We start from the raw sequence: 17,170 nt of genomic DNA on the forward strand, positions 1-17,170 counted from the left end.
AAACTGCTGAATTACTCTGATGAACCATTTCCACTATGAATAGCTCAACTGTAGATGGGATATCCTTTATCAAACACAGACAGCACACTTTCCCTCCGTAAATCAACGGCTATTTGTTCTGGCACCACATTAAAATATGAATAACGAGATTATAACGAAACAAAAACAAAATAACAAATGGAACCTCAAACATATTTGTTCCCCCCAAAAACAATAAATACACCAGTGTCTCTGTAAAAGGGAGCAACAGCGCCCCCTAAAGGACGAGTAGTGTGTAAGCAGTCTTTTCTTTTTCTTTTCTTTTTTTAATTCCCCATATTCATGTATTTGGTAACTTCATAGACACATTCCTGATAACAATTACAAGCAAACGTAGCAGAAACGGTAGTGGTACCATTAAAATCAAACCACTACAATATAATACTATATGAAGCAATATTTTTTCTTAAGTTATATCTTCACCATTTAGTGTTTTTAGTGTTGGTGAGCTTAAATTCGTCATCACCTTGGTTTTATTTTCTAGCTCTCCCTATTTCATGTCTCTCACAGCTGTTTTAAAGCTACAGCACTAGCGCCTTGGGGAAAAAGCAAGGAAGCACCTGTTTCCAACCAGGAGGTGGAGAAACAGCTTTCCTTTAGACTTCAAACCCAGCCACTTCTCCAGTGGCTTGTAATGTGTACTATTCCTCTGTATCTGCTGAGCTGGGCTGACCTGGGGACTTTTGCTTTTCAGTTGGAGTCAGAAACAGGGGGGATAAGGACACAGGGGGCAATCAGGGGGGCCTGGAGACCTCTCTGTGATAAATGGACATCACAACAAGAGAACGCGAGCATTTACATACTAGCTTTTTTTCTTCTTCTTTAACATATTTTGGATTGTACCCTTGGGAATCCATAAAAAAAAGCATTGCAGGCACATGGTTGTGTGGTTTCATCAGCAGCCAACACACTCTTGCCAAGAGTAGTTCTGCTCCAATGCCTGGGTGCAATGTGTCGATTTCTTGAGAAATGTAATATTAATAATCAGCATCATCAGCCTCACCATTACAATCACAACAAGATCAGCATCAACAACAAGAGCAATACAAGGGGGGAGTGGAGCTTCACTTTTCTCCAGGACGCAAACACATGTGCGTGAAGTGGGGATGCCAGCCAGGCGGGGCTTGCATGTGAATATCCAATATGTGCATGCTTGGGGAGTATGTATATAAACGGCTCTTTCCATCTGATAAACAGACATTTGCACAGGGATGAATGGCAAGAGATGATCCATGAACACAAACCTGACCAACTCCATTGTAACAAGCCTGTTAGCACCGCGTAAAGTGGCGCGTTGCGGATACGACTGGTGAGGCATCTTTATGGGTTTGTTTGATACCTTTGAGAGGTCACTTTAATCTCCGAGTCGACCACACTTTGAATTGGTTGAACAGCTCTTCCAACTGAACCATGGCCGAGGTCGGGGGCTTCCTTGGGGCGCTGGATCTGGATTTACAAGCTTTTCCAGCTTTTGGGAATATCCCTCTGCCGGAGTCCCCTGTGGGTCTGGATGAGAGATTGGGACAGATTGAAGGGAAGTTGCAGAGGGGCTCCCTGACGGATTTTGGGCACTTCAGAGGCATCTTGCGGCGAAAGCAGCAGCTGTACTGTAGGACTGGGTTTCATCTGGAGATATTCCCCAACGCCACGGTACACGGGACCAGACAGGACCACAGCAGATTCGGTGAGAACGAGAGAGATAGGAGGCAGTTTTTTGACATCCAGATCTGGTAGTGTTTTGATCACCATCAATTCACTAAATATGAAAGTTGGTAGTGTAGCACCTGGAACACTTTTTACCGGCTTACTTACTGATGTAACGAGTAGAAATGTCAGAGGTGTCTGTAATGTAAACACTAGTTCTAGTTATAATATTCAAAAGGTTGTAATTAACTGTATGTGAATCATTATGTGCTTAATTTAAAACAGAATCGAACACTTTTTCATGATTGTGACAAAAACATAGTGACTTAATTTGCAGAAGCTTTACCCTAGTTTAAGACGTGATATTAAGTGTTTTTACGCACGCTTACAATGCAACAGTAAATTATATCGAGGTGGTGCGCGATTATTTTGAGCACTTCAGAAAAACCTCAGGTGACAGCATCCCATGCCAGCAATTTGTCCAGTTAAGTGGTGAAAATAAGCACTGCGATGGGATTCACCTTGAATGGCAATTTTTAATAAGAAATGTGACGTTTACCTGTTTCTAGGTGTTACAGTCCTCGTCCCCTCGCCATAGGTGCGCCCGCTTGATCCCCGGGGATCACAGGTGTCTCTCCTCGGTTGGAAACAGGCGATCAGGCTCTGTTTTCTTTTATGGACATGTTCAAAGGACCACAGCCACAGACACGACTAATTATACTATTAATATCAATCACTCCAGCCGCAGTTAGAACGAGAGTGAGAAACAAATTAGGTCATGGCACAGAAATGCGCATTTTTGCGCTTCAAGTCCACAGTGATTCTGCAGGTGCAGCTCAGCTTCAAAATGTGAAATTTTTAAAGCATGACCGTTTTGGAATTCAAATAGGTTGTATGCATACCACTTTGAGCCAGAACCAGCGTTTTAAAGGGATTGGGTAGTTTTATCATCACCATATCCCAATTGAAATGTCTGTAGGCTCTGTGCAGGAGGCAGGACATAGTATATGTTCAGTAACATGGGAAACCGTGGAGAACAGTCTAGTAAATTATCTTACTAGAGCTAAAGATGCGACTTTTGTTCTTCTTGTATAAAAAGTTCCAAATATGTTTTACCCTGAACATGCATGGACGTTTTTTTTCTAAGTGTTGCCAGTTGTCAACTGTATAGGCAATGAAACGCTACCCCACAGAAAAAACGTCCTAGAAAGATGTGTGGAGTTTGTTAATAGTAAAGGAATTAAAGAACAGTGCTAATATTGTTTGGATAACGTCATTTACTAGTACTCCGTATCCATTTGACACAATAGCAAGGAATGCATATAGCTATAGCTATAGGTAATACAGCTATTCAATATCAATATTAAGCTTGGATGATTAGTTTATCAAAGAAAAAGAAAAACGAGTCTTGAATTCACTTCAGTTAGAGACGTTACAGGATTCTAGTGTTTAACTTCTCCACTTGTTCTTATTCCTGCTTAAGTGATGTAGGTGAATTCCCCAGATAGTTCATATGCTGGCATCTGTGAACGCTGTATGAGTTAGAGTTGAAGACTTCACTTCTTCTTTCTCTCATGCATCGTGTTTTAGGAGGGGGGTAACCCCTGGCACACCCCTCAGTTGTGCCCTTTGACACACCACCCAAAAGAATGATTAAAGCATAAAAACTTGCCTAGCTTTTCTGATTTCTGTGACATGATGTGTCCTTATTCACTTTTTTTGGAAGTTCAGGGTTGTAAGCAATAATAATAAACTATGGAACATGTATTTTTCCCCATAATTGTTCTTCTGGAAGGGTTTAAAGTGCACAGTAAAGGACATGTGAAAATATATTTTTGAAATGTAATGAGATATTATTTATGTTTTTACTGAAAAAACGTCAGCTTGAAGATAAGTATGTTTTATTTTATATTTTTAACAGCTGTGGCAACATGTTAGGTACATTTTTAATAACAAGAAAGTTACATCAGTTTTTTTTTTCTTTTCTACATTAAGGACCAAACAAAATTCTAGATACACAAAACCTTTCCTAAATATGACGAGACTGCTGTCAGCTCAAACTAAGTTGTGCAGTTCATTGTGCATTCCTCATACTTAACTTTAATATATTTTTCTGTGCAGGGCTTCTATAAACTGTGGTAGTGGGTCCTCTGCACACTTTCCTTGTACAGTTATGTTTGATTTGCAGTTTTTATGTCACACATTTTAAAACAGTTCACCACGTTTCCAACTCGGGAAAGCTTCACCAATAGCAAATGTAAAATAAAACAAATACAGTATCAGATGTGAGATTTAAATTGAGGTATCAAATCCCATCTGGTATAATCAGCATAGCACCCTCAACAATATACTGTATACACGATATTAGTCATTTCATCACATAGTTAAGAGTAAGGTTATGTGCTGAAGAAGGGCATGGATTCTCAGTGTAATCTCATTTTATCCCTTGAACCAGTTGGTCCTCTCCATGCGGGGCGAAGGGGCATTGGCTGTGTAGTGCTGCAGCTGTCCACGCTGCGATTGCTAAGTAGATGCATACTGGAGGTATAGTAGTAAGTGTCCAATACCTTTCATGTACAATAAAAAATAGACTCCTTGTAGGTGGAAAAGGATATTGTCCTCCTTTGTTGACTCACTGCATCCAATGTCATCGACAACTTTCTCGTGTGCAGAAGACCATACCAGTTGTCCTCTACATACTTTTTTTTTTGGTTCGGAAATAAGGTATTTTAGAAAATAATCATACAGACCATAAAATATATGTGTAGGACTAGTATTAACATGTCTATGAACAATGCAAAAAACGGATTTATACATGTTGTATGTACATGTAGAACATGAAGCTGATTAAACATCTTGAACTGTAGGGTCGCACAATTATATTATAAGTATGTATATATGTATACTGTATATTGGAAAAAAAACTAAACCCTTGAGAGGGTGTTATTGGGAAAAGACCTGTCCATGGTCCTGTTTTTATCTTGTTCCATGTCATTTGTATTGAGGAGACATACACACCCATTGCACTAATTACAACTTTTTTGTAAATAAACAATTATAGCCATTGATCTCTATATTACCATTGTCTTTGTACTCTAGTACCAATTGGAAATGGTCTTGATTTCAATCAATCGATTAATAATTCTATATCTTGACTTGAATTGACTTTCATGTTAGCAAGTGGACAGGCTGAGGTTAGGGACTATGGATAGGCTTAATTAACCTGATGTTTTATAGTCAGCATTTCAATGGATTGTAACTCAGCAATTCTGAAATGTGGTAATGTTTCCATAAGACATTGTACCTTTAAACTCATCCAAAACTATTTGTTTGTTGTGGTGTCTGCCACAAGACATATATACTTTCCGTCAGGATGTTATAGACTGGATGTTCAAATGTGTCTGTTATTTGAAGAACAAATACCATTGAAATAATGAACTTTCAGGGAGATTTCATTAGTTAAAATGAAAGCATGGCAACACTAATAAACTTTCTGTATTGACTGTTATTCTGTTTTAATCTTTTTGTTTAAGGCAACAGATGAATACCACCAAAAATACCAAAAAGCTAGTTCTGTAATAAAATGGTAATAGAGAGGACTGGCCAAAAATATAACAGTTGTCACTATATTTTAAGTACTAGGTTATACATTTGAGAATATCTTAATAACTCTACTTACTACTATGTAACTGAAAGTGTTGTTAAATTGACCAAGTCAACATTTTTACTCTTGATAACCTGTTATAAATCTGTGTTTTTCCTAACATAGGATTGATCAGATGCATGTACAGAATATGAAAGGTGATATGAACAGCTACTTTAAAATGACTCTGTGTATAGCACCTCTCTTAGACTCTACTTATTCTACACAGTGGACGGCAGGAGGGGTGGTCTTGTTTTAATATCTGCCTACAACTGCACTCAAAGAAATCTATTTACAGATGTATGTGATTACTACACATACCAATGCAAATCTTTACATTTATATCTTATATTTTGTCTCAGCTTAGCTGTATATCAGCACTGGCCTGAGCTACAGACAGGCTTTTAAGGTCTTTCCACACTGAATATTGTTTGATAAATTAAGTTATTAAATTAAAATTCCATATTGATGACATTCAAAGTGAATGGCCCTCAACTTTGCCCTCTCACTGTGAGTCTCGAAATTCCTCACCTTCAAAAAACATTGAAAATATCAGAGCAACTTGAACCTAACTAAACAATAACTCGTTTTCAGAGACACCACTGAATTCATCACTGAACATGATAAAGGCTTAGCTATCTCGTGTGTATATGTACAAATGCTAAATAATACGACCGTTTTCACCATGTTGGGCTGACTGAAATTATTTTTCTAGACTAAGAAGGGGTCATATTTGGATTACAATTTAATATACTTACATTATTAATAGCAGCCCAGCATGCATCATTTTCTGGTAAGTTACAATGGGGTGATTTTCCGCTCTGATGCAGTAATCAGGAAATTCATCTGGCTTCTCTTCACCTAGTAAATTAAATCCAGCAATTAAACTGATATACACAGGATATGAATGATCCTACTTTAAAGCTGTTAACTTTAACTACTCCTATTCTGCAAGAATTTTGGACAAAACCCTTTCACACACTCACTGAAACAAGAACGAATCGATGCAATTGCTGCACTCTGACTTTGGCTGTTATCCCTTCAGCTGTGCCACTGCTTAAATCTTTCCAATGGCTAGTTACAAAAAAGTTCCATTTGCAAGGCATGCCAAAGACATAACTGTGTTGACAGAGTTTCAGGTAGTTATATCAGTTATTATATTGAACTCCACAACCATCAGGGACATAACAGACATGGAGAGACATCCAATTTTCTCATAATGAAGCAGTTTCGGAAGATCCAGTTAGAAGGACAGCGATTTGTGAGCACGTTTTCACGCAGGAAATGTTAATGTGAATTACAACTGTAACAGCCATATACAACAACACTATAAAGAAGGTTTAGGAATAACATTGTTATCGTAGTTATTTCATTGTGTTGCCCTTTTTTGAGAATCTGCAGAAACCCTTTGAAATGGACCCAGGTTATCACATTGCCAGGGTTAGCTTCAGTCTCAAAGCTGATGCTCATGTACAGCAGTATAAAGTTTAATGTCGAGATTGGAAGCCTTGAGGAAAATCAGGGAGATTGGATGATTACCTAATCAGATTCGTGCACGCAACTGTAACAACATCCCAGTATCACTGGCCAGAGAATGATACATGCTGGGTTCCTTCTAATAATTTTTGTCTGTGAGATTCAAATACGCCATATGATCTCACCCTCTCCAAGGAAAGATTATATCAGTCAAGCCACCCTGTAGACTTCAGTGAGATTATTCCACATGCATAAAGCACCTTTTTAATTTTCTTCTAAATAAATCAAGAAAACGTTGTCCCTGTGACCCGTTATTCTTCACATAATAACATCAGCTTTAATTTTGAGATACTCAACTGAAACAATCTGGACTTGAAACCCGATATGGAAATATCTCTTAAATTGTTACATTGAGGTGATTATGCATGTTCCTGCATGAAAACTCAAACTCTGTTAACTTCTGACCTACTGATCAGGGTCCAATTTAAAATTTGGAGCTTCCTCATTATAAACAAAATACCAAATGTGCTACAATTTATTACTTTTTGAGATGGTGCTGTGTTAAAACTAAACTGAAATACACCAGTTTTGATACAGAATTAACCCACTTTGAAGTACAAATTTCAACTATATGAATACATGTGTTTCCCATTTCTCTTAAATCCTTTCATCAGCAAGGTTCCTTACACATTACAACAATGCCTAGCCAAACTCAGGAACTAGCTTTAATGTTAACTCCTTGCCTTGTAATAATGAGAGGGCAGTGGGTTTGCTTAGATCGATTAGCATGTACTTGTTATCATTCATTATAGAGAGCTATGTATTTCTGACAGGGCATGGCTTTACTGGGATGTAATATCCATGTTTCTCACTTTATTACTCTGTAATATGGTATTTTATTGTTTCTCGCCAGGGGAAAATTACATTTACCTGGCTTGTCTCTGCTCTACCGTTGAGCTTTCATGTCAACTCAACAAGATATATCTTAGAACGCATTAAATAATGGTCCTATCGAGTAATTCTCAAATGAATGCCACTTAAGCAAAATAATTGGAAAATGGAAACAGCTACACAGGAGTACTTTCCAATCTGTCAGTCTGGTTCTTCGGGAATGTAGACTGACTTACTGACAGACAGCTTGAAGGAAAGTAAAGTCAAACCGCTATATGTCTCTCAGGCAGGGGATGATTGACACAAGAAAATCAACAAAGTTTGCAAAGGTTCATTAAATATTTTCTGTTGGAAATAACAACCTCAGCAGCCCAGAATAGGGAGAGATTCAAGTAGCTTATCTTAGCCTTCGTAGCGTATATAAACATCTGAATCCAGTCATCAAAAATTGAAGCTGATATAATTTTATAAATAATAAAATCGAAACGTTTTAGATAGGCTGTGAGCTGTAAAATGTTAAGGGACTTAACACTTTATTTCCAGGAACAATTTAAAGTCTTTATGAGCTGAATGTGAATATTGCTCTTGTTTTCTCTTAGGGATTCTGGAGTTCATCAGCCTGGCTGTGGGACTGGTCAGTATCCGTGGTGTTGATGCTGGACTCTACCTGGGAATGAATGAAAGGGGCGAGCTCTATGGGTCGGTAAGTTTCACATGTAGCATGAACTATACCTAGATGTGGAATATAGGTTACGCCTGACAGCACGATCTACTGATTGTGAGGTTTAATTGCTTTAATTGCAAGGCTGCCTCTCTAATGCAGTCCTCTCTATACAGACCTAAACATCTTGTTTTTGTATAAATCTGTCCTTCTATTGGCAAAAATGTGTACTGGTTCAAATTAAAAGTGCAACCTTGTTATATTTGTAAAATGAAAGGAAACTTCAGCACATATGGTACTTAAAAGGCAACAGTCTTTTCAGTCTGCTAACACTATTACATTTCCTAACCTGATTAGGCATCTTTGGGCTCAGTATCTTCTGACACAGAAACTACAATGGTAGAATATTTTCCCATGGTATTTGTATTACAGACATCCCCCTTCAATCTAACTCAACATCTCACCTGCTGAACCTGGCGGTGATTGCATATATTGTCCCCAAAAATCCAGAGGGTTCAGAGTTGCACAAAGCTTTCAGAGCTCATTTTGATGGTCTCTGAGTTGCCATTGACTGCGTCACAGGGGAAACCACATCATAATGCAGATGGAGAGGTTAATATGGTGAGGAGTGATTTCATGTATCAATTGAAAGGCTGCGGTAATTACTTTTCCTTTTTATCATGATGTTCTCATGAAAGCTGCCAGACAGCGCACAAATTCTTTCCATTTATTCTTTCCAGTGATAGTGCAACAGCTATCAGGGAAAGTGTAATTCCCTGTATTTCACGGGTAGGCGATCACTTTGAAACTCTGGAGGGCTGGTGGACATACAATAAGAGAGGAACACACTTTGAATGTGCCAGGAACTGGATGGATGTAGTTGAGATGCAAGTAGACCTGGACTTTGGCAATGATTTGATAGACCTTGAATTACTCATGGAAATGCTTAATTCTCAAAGTCTACATTTCCTAGATTTACACCTTCATATTTGCTGAAGTTTGCTGAAGCTAATGCAGTTACTTGTGTAAGGAATGGATTTCAATATCATACATAGTTATTTTCATACGTAATTAAACAGGTTTGTTCTTATTGTAAATATGTAAAAGCAGTTACTGTACATGGTAGTTAGTACATAGCAGTGAACACAGGGGCACTATATTAAGGACTATGGTTTTGTAGTATTGAATTATCATAGCCATGAAAAAATAGTTTGGTATCATATAAATATCGTAGTCCATGGTTACTTTTTAAGACATGATCATGAATCTATAAAAATAATAATAATAATAATAATAATAGTTAATAGTTATAAGGGGTCCTCTTTCCAGCTACCTCTTTAATAAAAGTATACTGTTAGTACTATGCACTTTTTGAGCTTTGTATGATTAGTATCCTTAGCACCTGAGTTTGTTTTGTGAGGCTGGGACCTGAGTCTTTCCTGTTAATAGCTTAAAGCCAAGCTGAAAGCCAAAGTTTTCAAATTTGTTTAATATGATGAGGAAATTTCTCCATCTGTAATGCATCATAATCAAATCAACACATTCAATCCGCAGTTTGCAAAAATACAAAGTAAAGTAACTCATTCTTTCACTTATATTAAGTGAAACAATATTTTATTTTTCTGTTGTTTTAATCATCTTCAGTGGTGTTATGGCCTGGATTAAATCAAAACTTTGACCCAGCAGCCAATTATTAACAGCAAATGCGTCACTTGACAGCAGCTTTCTGTTGGCTGTAGACTTCTAGTGTCTACCCACTGGTAACCTGCCAACAAATATTGGATTGGGAGGTTGCGATTGACGGGTGCGTCAAAGTTTTAATTTATTCCAGGCGTGTCAGGAACCAGGGATCAAAAAGGGACTTTATCTTGAATAGAAATACATAACTAACCCAAGATAATTTTCAAAATGCATTCATTAGGGATGTAATTGTTTCATCCAAACACATACACACACATGTGTTGTCTGCTTACACACCAGAATACAAACAGGTGATTGCAGGATTGTAAACCCTGTGCCGTTTTAAGATTTAACATATTGTGGAATCTATGGAGCACATTTGGTTAGTAATGTATTCAGTTCACTGATTCAGAATTGACTTAAGGCAAAATTTACATTTTAACACCTTAATACAGAGATAACAAACTTTCTAAGGAAATATCTGGAATTTCCTGAGCCTTAAAGTAGTTACCAAGACAAGTTTACTGTTCATGGAGGGCCGAGTGAACCAGAGAATAATATGACAGCATAAGAAGGGTTTGGTTGCTAGTAGCTAAGCAGACACAGACTGGCCACCTGGCATTGCCGGCAAAAATCAGAGCAGCCGGCATCCCCGGGGTTTGATGGGTGGGTGCCGGTTCACTGTATTAGTTCTAAGCGTGACATTCTTTACCACCTAACATTATTAAGATGCATTAGGATAAAAAAAGGTTCCCCTAGTATTCAGTTAAAAAAAGAAAAGAAAAAAAGAATTGTATATGTAACAGGACTCATTGTGTATATGAGCCTGTTCTACTGACATCACTCCCCTGGGTTCTCAGTATTGGCCTCCGTTTTAACTCCTTTCAAATTGGGGTTTGTTTTCCTCAGATTTTTTTTTCTTTTCCCTTTGAAATTGGTTTGAGAAGTTCCATGAGTCAGCAGTCAGAACTAGTTAACTTCTTAAATTGCATTTGTACTTGTTTCTTGCGAACCTGAATGTCTTTTATGAATACTGTTCCCAGGGTGGTAGTACACACTATGCAAACTTGTTTTTGTTGTTCTTGTTCTGAAAATGTGATCTGTAAAATCCTTACACTTAATTTACATTTATTTGTATTTAAGTTTTCTGATTTTCAAGTCACTCGATAATATTTTTAACTGGTCCATATGGAAAACAACTCATTCAATGCTAAATCAAGTACCTTGTTTTAGATACACAGGAAAATAAACACATATGTGGAGAGAGCATGCTAAAAGCTGATATTCTTTTTAGATGGCTAAAAAATAACTGGTCTGCCTGAACAGAGCGCTTAACCACTAGTGATGAAAGTAACTGGAAACAAAAGAGTCTTCCCTGCAATGAACACGGTAAATCATGACTTCCATCTCTGGAACTGAAATATAGCACTGATTGAAAAGTACAAAAAACTGATTCATAAACCTTTTCCTTCCGGAACAAGATCTGGAAATTAAGGTTCCCACTGAAATGACTGAGTCTGACTGTGAAAATCCTTTCACACCTAATAAAAAAAACAAAATTTCCTACCTTCTGTGTGCTGTATTTGGACCTTGCAAAATACTAAAGTTAAGGTTAAAATAGAGCTGTGCACAGTATGCTATTTTTGGATTACTTTATTATTTACAGCTTGGTTTTAGACTATTCAGTTTTACAGATGGTTTTGTTTTTAAATGCCTGATCATGAACACTTAATCCAGGGATTGTGTAAGGAAGGTACTGTATATTCAATTCTAACAAATACTTGTATAAACAAATGGTGTACTGCTTTCTGTTGTTTATTAGTGGAAAGGTAACTATGCTAGAAGTATATAGTGTTCTATCGAGTTTTGAACTTGTATATGAATTGTAGCAATGAGAGTATATATAGCAGTATCTCTACTAAATATTGAAATGTTTGTTTTAATCCAAGTTCTGTCTTAAATACTGAATATTAGTATGTGTGTTTTAAAATGTTAGACCAATCCCAAGGATTTCATAATTACTCATAGGACTCTCATCTGTACTGTTTGACAGTATGAGAGAGAATCAATCAAGTCAAGTGGCTATGTATGCTTCAGACCTGACATGCTCATTTGAAAAATAATTGTCTTTTAGAAATCAATTGAAAAACCATAGCAAGGTTTTTGACTGCATGCACACACAAGTGGAGATATTTGGTAGATTGTTGGCTTCTCTGATGAGGGTAGTTATCCGTTTTATATATAAACACTATGGAGAGTTTGTCCCGTGTCTACCATGAAGTCATGAATGACTTGTGGACGGCAGAAAAATCCACATACAAGGCTGAAACTGGGAAAGTCTTTACCATAATCATAGATACTAATAGTTTCTCAGATCAACTGTATGATAACCCCATGCTTGTATGTGTTTATAGAGTCATTCTTTGCTTTGTATTGCCTCAACTTGGGAAAATAAATGAATGCACCCTACTATCAGGGCAGTCGTAGTTTTGTACTCTTTTATAGACGTCCTGCCTCAATGAGAAGTTGAAAATGCAGAGTAGCATACTGAACATAGTACAGATGTTTCTCTCACTTTGTTGCTTGCAAATACGGAAAATCCTTTTGAAACTGGTTGTAAAAGCAACATTTACTCTTCTTTGACAGCGCCATTTCACTTGTTATTACCGGCCCGGCTTTTCTTGGCAGATATGTGCAACCTCGTTTGTAGTTACCACACTCATACAGGCATGAGTATTATGGAAAAAATGATGTTTGCATGAAGGTTAAACGTTAAAATATTATATAAACAAATGTCTTTGGTCTTATAAATATTTAAAATGCAATATATATTTTCTTTTAAAGAGTTTATTCATGGAAACGCATAAAGGTAAAGTAAAGGGTGTTACAAAGTACAGCTGATTAGACAGATAACGCCCCATAAAATGGAGTAGTCCAATTTTTCTTGTAGTGAATTGTTTTTGAAGTCATTAATACCCACTGGATGTCTGACACTTTCTAATGCTCTTATGCTCTTATGTCTCTTACAGAAGAAGCTGACGGCAGAATGTGTGTTCAGGGAGCAGTTTGAAGAGAACTGGTACAACACCTATGCATCAACTCTCTATAAGCATTCAGATACAGATAGGTATTACTACGTTGCCCTTAACAAAGATGGCTCCCCAAGGGAGGGAGGCAGGACTAAAAAGCACCAGAAGCTGACTCATTTTTTACCGAGGCCAGTGGAAATTGAGAAGATCCCACTAGCATACAGGGACCTATTTCAGCACAGGTGACAGGATGTGTCTCTAAACTGTGTGGAAAGGCATATTGTGGGACAACCACAGCAAAGAAAGATGTTAAAGTCTGTTTTGGTCTTCTTCCAGTTGTGTGTTTGTATCTGTGTCTCCATTTCATAACACATTGTCATTAGTTTGCACTACAGTGTTTATGCATATTAACATAAGAGTGTTTCTGGATTTATGCATTTCATTTTCCTGTTACAATCTACACTTCAAAGTTGCGTTTTATTTATTTCATGCCAGTAGTTGTCATAGGTTCATATGCCAGTTCATGTTATTATTTTTTTTATTGTTGCTGGACTATCAGATGTAATTTGGTTTCTCTTAAATATATTTCCAGAACAGCTGCTCAAAAGAAAATGGAAACTATCAGCCACATTAAATCAAAACTTCGATCCACCTGCCAGTCCCTAAGTGCAAACACAATTATTTTATATATCAAGGGCTGCTGCCTGGCATCCCCCCAAAAATCTTCCACCAAACTCTGGGTTTGTAATTTCCAGGTGGTTCATGGTTTTCATTTAGTCTAGGGCTAAAATATTTTGGGGCAATTTATCAGATGACCCAGCTCTCAGTTACCAAACAAATCTGCTCAAATGGCTTAGTAGGATATTGTACCACAGGAACTAGATTCATTTACTCACTTTTCAAGCCTGGGCTTAAATCCACCTGAATTAGTTTACCTCTGTAGCACCAAGGAGCATCATTACCATTTTCTTTCAAAGGACCATGTTTGTTCCATCGTTCCCAAGCGCCTCGTCTGTCAGCTAACAAAAGACGGCAACCGAGTCAACAGGGCAGTGCAGTAGGATAAATTGCTACCAAGAAGAAATGTAACACCCCTCCAAAGAAATAACAATGCAGATTTGCACTGAAAAGTCATAGCTGGCAAGTGTTTAGTGTTCTCAGCCTAGTCCCCCTGTGAATATTTTTCTTGTACACACAAACAATTCTGCTGCTTTTCAGGCAGAACTGAAACAACAGGCCTTGGTCTACTAGGAATGGAAAGTGCTTCTATCATTCCTTAAGGCCAAGGATGGGCACTAGTGGATTTTAAAACCCTTCTAATATAGGATTTTATTGTTAATTAAGACGATAACTGTCTGCAAATCAGAACCAGTTCAGTAGTGAAGACAATACCAGTACGAAGTGCTGACAATTAAGTACATGGACAAGAGCCAGTGAAGTGAATCGGAAAAAAACAGTGAGCTTGCTATATATACAATCATTGATAATCAGTACCTAAGCCATATTTCTAGAAATTGATAATTTAGGACCAAAAGAACCTAAATGCAAAACAGAAGTAAAAGTAATCCCTAAAATCCATGACAGGTTTCCATAAAAGTGGCTCTCCTAATTTGTATATTAGAGGACAACTTAATTAACTGGTAAATACACTTATTTTACATTTATCTAAGTTCCCTTAGATACACTGAGAACAGCAATCATGACAAAAAAAGCTGCTGCAAATAAGCTTTCAGCTATGTTACTTCCTGTTTTGAAGAGAAAGAGTTTGTGTTTTCACTGCTCAGAGCAGTAAATTAGGATGTTACATTTGCTCTTGAACTGAGAATGACTTGTAATGTTCCAGGTGTGGGGAACATTATTAAATTGTAAGCAATGGTGGTGTATATATGGATGAACCTATTTATGAGATGTACTTTATATTTATTTTATATTTATATATATATAAACATATATATTTATATTTATATAAACATATATCTTTATATATATATATAAACATATATATATTTATTTATTGAAAAGAATTTATTTTGTAATGAACTTGAAAATTCAAAAGAAACTGTAGATTCTACTGAAATGACAAGATCTAATATATATATATATATATATATATATATATATATATATATAAAGAATGAATATGACAATAAAATTGTCCTGTCATATAAACTCTGTTGTGTGATTTTTTTTTCTTTTTTTTTTTTTCTTTTAGAGTCATCTGTAACAATTACTTTATTTTGGAAAGAAAGAAGCAAAAACAAAAATGTGTTGGACAGTTATACAAAACACTCAGAACATTGTGCTAACCTGCTTATCATCACACTTTTGCATGATATACACCTTTGAAGAATAAGGTTTAATCCAAGTCAAAAGAGAAACAGGATATGGGATGCTTCCAAAACATTAATTATAAATCATGGTAGCGAGATTAAATATGTTTCAGAACAAAATCATAAATCTGATGAACAATTTTCCATGGAATTCCAGTTTTGCACCGAGAAACATTTCCCTGGATTCCATTCACAGGCTGTAATCTTGAAAACAGGGGTAATTTATGTAGAGGCACAAAATGTACAAGAGACAGGATTTTGACTGGTTCACCTAAAATGGCTAATTATTGCTTCATTGCCACTAAAGATTATGTTTTCTGTTAATGTTTTGTTATAGCCTACATTGGCTAATCAAAATGATTAAACATTTTAGTTTAAAGCACCCAAACAGCACTTGAGTCGTTAACATCGGTGGAACTTCATTTTATTTTGATCTTGAGAAGAGACATTGTTGAAACCAAAGTTCATCAGCTTCTTGGCATGCTGAGGCACTGTCCCTGATCTTGTTTTCTAATCCGAGATGTTTTTCTACTTTTGGAAGTTTGTTTTTTCAAGCTCAACCTTTATAAATTTTAATTGTACCTTTGAGAACTACAACAAAAAATGTTGTATATTCATAAAGCATGCATATCCCAGCAGCATCACTGGAGGCCATGGCAGTTATTGGCATGGTAACACATTGTGAATTTGGCCTACCAGTGGTAATCTCAGGACTGTGAAGGGATGGGATCAACATTTCAACATCTGCAATAGTTGTAATGTTTCTTTTCTGGCACATTTGTGTGAGCTGCAAAGGCAAACTCCCCTGGGAGGGAAATGGAAAAGCAAAAGAAGAAAAAAAAGCAAACTGGCAGTCTGAGAAATGAAAACAGTTCTGAAAAGAGAAAAAAAATGCAGATGAAAGATGGAGAGGAGGGGGGATTGAGATAGAAACAAATGGTGTGAAAATTGAAGCGGTTCCAGGAGGAATACATCTGGTCATTGCACACTTCTGGTTGTTCAGAGAAAAGGAACCCATTTCAGTTTTACTCACACACCCCTGACCCAGTAGAACTGAACAAATTGTAGACTATATTTGTGCATTCACTAACATTTAATACAACATAGGAAGCACATGAAGTCCATTGGGAATGCTACTTTAAGGGCCAAGGGAAGCATTTAAAGACCATGTCATTTAATACCACGTGTGTGGCACAAAATCATAACCCAGCTCTACTGATCTTAGTTACTGCTGCAACTAAGCTATATGAAACAGACTCAAAGTATTAACAGCTGCCACAATGCTTATCACCCCATTAACTCAATCACCCTGGCATCGCCGACTACTGGACATCAGTGATGACATCAGACTGTCCTTGTCTGATTTAAAACTGTAAAAGCGACCCATGATAACGGATTGTGAAGGGCGCTATATCAAACAAAAATGGACCAACTGACTAACCAGTCACATTCAGATACTTCTGGTAGTATGGTTTCAGATCAGGAGTCACTACACATCATGAGCTGGACACCAGAGTGGTTTGATTTCTACTTTAAATAATGAATGGATCATGGATACTGATAGAATGACTGAGAACAGTATTTTTGTCAGGTCTATTTTTTGTATGTAGATAGGTATGCGTAAATCTCCTGAAGTGTGCACATCACATGTTTTGTCCCAGTGATTATCTGGGTGCTCCTGATGTGATGGCGTAGAGCTGACCCTGCAGTTAAGTCTGTGTTCTCTTCAAGTTAACAAAAATATGATTCAGACATGATTAATAATGATCTCGGTTCA

The 17,170-nt window shown here is 37.0% G+C and overlaps 1 protein-coding gene across 1 annotated transcript; it reads left to right on the forward strand.

Moving 5' to 3' along the window:
• Positions 1-984: 984 nt before the first annotated feature.
• fgf16 (fibroblast growth factor 16) lies at positions 985-13,393 on the forward strand. Its single transcript, XM_066714958.1, has 3 exons — positions 985-1,723; positions 8,293-8,396; positions 13,064-13,393. Exons 1-3 carry the CDS (start codon positions 1,450-1,452, stop codon positions 13,307-13,309), a joined length of 624 nt encoding a protein of 207 aa, XP_066571055.1. The 5' UTR covers positions 985-1,449; the 3' UTR covers positions 13,310-13,393.
• The last annotated feature ends 3,777 nt before the right edge of the window (positions 13,394-17,170 follow it).

This window comes from Amia ocellicauda, chromosome 10 (genome assembly GCF_036373705.1).
Source record: "Amia ocellicauda isolate fAmiCal2 chromosome 10, fAmiCal2.hap1, whole genome shotgun sequence".
Taxonomy (NCBI): Eukaryota; Metazoa; Chordata; class Actinopteri; order Amiiformes; family Amiidae; genus Amia; species Amia ocellicauda.